General features: G+C 35.9%; 1 protein-coding gene across 1 annotated transcript; it reads right to left on the minus strand.

Moving 5' to 3' along the window:
- Positions 1–271: 271 nt before the first annotated feature.
- Positions 272–1,983, minus strand: LOC6651284 (degenerin-like protein unc-105). The gene is made up of 5 exons (XM_002073099.3): positions 1,842–1,983; positions 1,535–1,759; positions 1,304–1,478; positions 566–1,251; positions 272–503 (listed from the first exon to the last, which is right to left on the minus strand). The coding sequence occupies exons 1-5, from the start codon at positions 1,973–1,975 to the stop codon at positions 272–274; spliced, it is 1,452 nt and encodes a 483-aa protein (XP_002073135.3). The 5' UTR covers positions 1,976–1,983.
- Positions 1,984–4,866: the final 2,883 nt, after the last annotated feature.

A 4,866-nucleotide genomic window follows, 5' to 3' on the forward strand; every position in this document is an offset into this window, starting at 1 on the left:
TTGATTTTCGTTTCTCTTGCTTGACCTCTCTTTCTCTCTTTCTCTTTCACCATTCTGGTATCCTTGGCATCCTGATGGCATGCCACGGTTGCATTTTTAATGCGCATTGCAGTGACCGGAGAACCAACAAATATTTAATAAAAATTTAAAATTGCGCATACGCCACATGTGACCAAAGCGAATGAGTGAGGTCATAGGATACTTTTCTACTTAATTCAACTAAAAAATTGAATGCATTTAGCCAAATTCATAAATTTATGCTAGAAATTGCTTATTTCTGAACAGATGCTTTAGCCATCCTTAGAGTATTAGCCGCTCGCAAAGTGAAATAGTAGATAAATTCAATGGCGCTCAGTATACTGGCACCCAGAAATAGGCCAAGCATTCCACCCATGGTAACGACAACATCCAGACGAGTGCGCAGAGCCTGTCGTCGATATTGATCGGTTGGCCAAACTGGCATTGTCAATGTGACATTGCGAGCTTTGCTGCTAGAATTAAAGCTGTAAGAAGTTTTTCAAGTCCACATCATCACACTAGCTATAGAAAGTTATCTCATACTCACTCTGATACCGATTCATAAATGGTTTTTAAATCACCCTCACTGCACGAGGGCAAACAATAACATTTCTTTTTCCCTTTCTTATAGTTGAGCAACAGCTTAGCATCTGGCTTAACAATCGAATTACTTTCCAAACATAAATTTCCATTGTAATCGCAGTCGGGATAACGAGGATCGCCAAACGGATTCATTGTATACGACGAACAATTGCAGATCTCCATTTGAAAACGCCTGGCACAATCACTGATGCATGTTGTGAAACTATATGCTCTGAACACACTTGTCGCTGGCACCTCTTCGGTAAAATAACAATTTCTAGCTAGTGGATCAATTTCATGAACATCCGGATCATTTTCCATGGCTTCCATTTGAAAATGGAGTGTCTTATGCTGGCCGGGATCGCTAATACTAACTCCTACACCAGATAATGCCGTATGCGGTATATCCTCTTCGTTGTGTAAGGTTATTTGCATTGGTCGATGTGTTAGCAATTGCATAGTTGCTGTCTGTGTCGCTGGATCCAAAATCATGGGCAACCAATGCTCGGAATTTCGCTTGTTATTTTGTAACGAATTGAGCATAAAACATCGTCCGAAGGGTGTGATCAATGGTAGAAAATATTTGCAACAATCGAACATCTTATTCGATAGCTTACACTCAATAAACATATCTGTGCAGTTGGCTCCAAACTATGAATAAATCATTATATTAAATACTTAAAAGGAAAGGAATATGTGTTACCATAAGGACCATTTTTCTATAATCATTTCTCGGACACTTTGAACATTCGTCGCATTTCTCGTACGGATAGCAGTGTGATTTGATTGTCCCCTCATGATATTGATAGGGGAAGAACATTAAGGATATATATGTTTCCACATCATAATTGTATTCACCATTTTCATCGGTGCCCAGACTGAAAATACACGTTAAAATTGTTATTTGTTTTTCTCATTTGACCATTCATCATACCCTTTGACATACTCTACTACATCACGACCCAGATCATATTTATACACTATTTCACAGACACTCACTGTGGGAAATTTCCATTTAGCGAATGGAGGTAAACTCTCATAGACAATGCTTACAGCACGTATTGGAAAATCGCGTTGGTATTCGCTTATTAAATGATAGCAACCCATGGCCGAAAGTAAAACACAAAGTAACCAGAATATCCTTTCCGTTGGATGCAAACTGCGTGAGTTTGTGTGAGAGGAAAGATTGTTTTCATAATTTTAAAACAACCAATATAAAAAATAAAATAAAAAAAGTTTACTTGCTATTGGCTATATAGTTAAAGCCGGCCAAGGTGCAGTTGCTGCTGTAATCTTTTAAGTAGGCTACAAATTTCCAGGCCATGACGGTCTTGCTTCTTGTGATTTCCTCGTTCCCTTTGTTTGACTTGCTCATAGTAATGCTTGGTTGGATAGTTGGTAACTCGCACTGGTTTTCCCTCTCAACGTGGTCGTTCAATAAGCCGATCGCCAGGTAACTGTTTCGGGTACACATAAAGGACCGGCCATTTAAATGGTCTGTAGCTTGTACGCGACACTCACTCTTGCTCACTCCCTCACACACTCACACACACTCATACACACGTCCATGCCCACACTATGTATGTAAATTTGTTTGTCGCCATTGCAAAGTATTTCCAAGGTGGCAGAACAAGGGAGTGTGGTTAAAGCAGGCTCTAGACCCAGACCAATAACGTGGCTCTGCATGTGAAAAGCCTTTAATTGGTATTTGCTTTGTACAGGTGTCGCAATATGGATTTAAGCTCACCCAAAACATACAGACGCTTATAAATATATATATTTGAACATGCATACACTCAAATATGCATTTAAATATCAAATCCAAATGACAAAATCGTCCAAATGAATAGGATTGAAATTTTGATTCAAGGTCAAGTTTTCTACAAATTTAGCATTTTTTACTAACAAAATTTTCAATTTATTACTTGTAGCCAAATCTCTCCCACGTCCTTTCTTATACTTAAGTATTTCCAGCCCACCTAGTTTAACTCACTTATGGTTGCTTGGCTGTTTAACGACCCAGCAATCTTAGACTAACACTGAACTATCAAGTAGAGTATAGCAAAATGCAGTCCACTGTTTTAGAAACACCCACTTAGGAATTAAATATGCCAACACTTTCTTTGGTAAGGACACATAGATGTCTGCCTTTAACTTAGTAAGGAACTTAGTAGAGGTTTTAGTCAGAATTTTATGAAAAATAAATCTTGTAAGATTTTAATTTGTTGGAGATTATGGTAGGGTAAAAGTGGCAAAGTATTTAAGGCGGGATTTTGCGGTATTTGAAATACATAACATTACATAATATGAAGAAATATTACCAAAAGGCAGTTAAAATTAAGTTATTTAAGTACTTGATTTTTTTATTTCAACAGAAGATCATATTCATTTGTGGCAAAAAAAAAATAATCTTATTTAAAAACTCAGTTCTAAGACCAATACATTCGTTTTAAATTGTTAACCTGTCCAAGATGTTGCCTCTATATGTTTGTTTATATTTGTATACATTTTATTATCCTCTTCTGTTACGCCCATGTACATACCCATGCATTTGCATAAATTGTAGACAACATGTTTTTGGTGCTTAGAACTTGACGCTAAATTAGAATTATGCAATTACGGCTCATTTGCGTTGCAGTGAATTGTTGTTGTTGTTGTTGTTGCTGCCTGGAAAAACACTTAAAAACAATTAGAGTGCTCATTGAAATTTGAGCTGGCAACATGACTGAGCGAATAGGAGGTGGGTCGAAGTGATATAGAGAGTTGGCGAGAGAGAGAGAGAGAGCAACAACTAATGCGAACATTTTAATTATTTATGCGTCTAAACATGCAGGAAAATGTTCGTAATCGCACAGCACACGGCAAATTTGGTGGAAAACAATGAGCCATGACATGCCATGCCATTTGCCGTTATTCATTTGGGTATAAAATCAGTGTGAAATCCGTTATGGTTAGCTAAAGTCCAGTCCACAGTGTATATTCAATTCAAGTGTGGTTTTTTGTTTCTAACACTAATCTACATTCAAGACATCAACCTTACCCAAACTAAAGCACGCAGTAAAAGAGCATTCATTCAATTCATTCATATTCTATTCTCTGCGAAACTTCTTTATTTATTTTAACATCAAGTATTAAAAGCACTCAATTTAATGGGCAGCAAAACAAAACTTTGAAGTTATTTTACCACTAGCATCTTTTAATTTGTGCAATTTTTATCAATTTTTCCAATCGACATGACAGAGGCCAACGAGAAAAGGCCTTTTAGCATTTCAAACGTAACAAAATTTTAATTTTACAATTCAATTGTTTCCTGTGGCTTATATTTTTGTTTTTGTTGCCATTAGAGAAGAATTTCTATAACGAACATAAAATTTCTTGAGTCTTGTCTTCATTTTATTCATGTATTTTATCAATATTAAAGGGTAAAAAAATACAGATTTTAATTGATTTGCTTTTAAATAAAAGTTACTTACCATATCCTTTCACTGGAGGGAGTATTTTTGTTATCTAGGATTTTTCAATGACATTTGCAGGATATGATAGGGATTAAATGGAGCCATTAATTCAAGAAACTATAGAACATCTTAGATCGTCTCCATGTCATTATTATATTTTTCTTGCTTAAATAAATAAAATGATGATTTAGAATAAATATATTAGAGTATAGAAACTTTGGAATGATTCAAATCACTGATATTGCAGCTCTTAATTCTATTTAATTTTAGCTTTGTTTTCTGTTTTGTTATTGTTTAGACATTTCTGACTTTTGGCGTTTTCTATTTGCTATTTGTTATGTTATTTTTTTTTTTTTTGGTATATTTGCAATGCGTGGCAATAGAAAAATTGCAGGTGTAACGATAAAATGTCAACTGCAGCACAGCAGCAACCAATAACATCCATTGACAACGGCAACAACTAAACAAACGACAAGGCAATTTAAATACTGGACAAAACAGAATATTCAACAAACATGTGTATTGAATGGCGGAATTCGGTAGCCGATACTTGCAGCAGAAAAAAAGGAGTGAGTATCAGCAGATGGGGCTGATAGGGTGATGGCGTAACTGGGGGGAGGATTGGCGGTGGGTGTTAAGAGTTGACATCGACACACAATTAACTTCAAAATACTTGAAGCCATGTTGAGTGTCAATTAGCTGAAAACTGCTTAGTGACACGTCGCATACAAAGTTGTTCATCTGAAATATCAGAGTACATATATATACATGAATTATCTGCATATAATTTCTTTGTATAGATGCGAATATC

The sequence above is a fragment of the Drosophila willistoni genome, chromosome 3R (genome assembly GCF_018902025.1).
Source record: "Drosophila willistoni isolate 14030-0811.24 chromosome 3R, UCI_dwil_1.1, whole genome shotgun sequence".
Lineage (NCBI taxonomy): Eukaryota > Metazoa > Arthropoda > Insecta > Diptera > Drosophilidae > Drosophila > Drosophila willistoni.

What these genes read in the sequence shown, in the direction of transcription:
- LOC6651284 (XM_002073099.3), bottom strand. Translation starts at nt 1,975, where the DNA reads ATGAGCAAGTCAAACAAAGGGAACGAGGAAATCACAAGAAGCAAGACC. An exon ending in GTAGTAGAGTATGTCAAAGG is followed by an intron (nt 1,479 to 1,534) that starts GTATGATGAATG and finishes GTGTATTTTCAG; the next exon opens with TCTGGGCACCGATGAAAATG. An exon ending in ATTTATGAATCGGTATCAGA is followed by an intron (nt 504 to 565) that starts GTGAGTATGAGA and finishes AACTTCTTACAG; the next exon opens with CTTTAATTCTAGCAGCAAAG.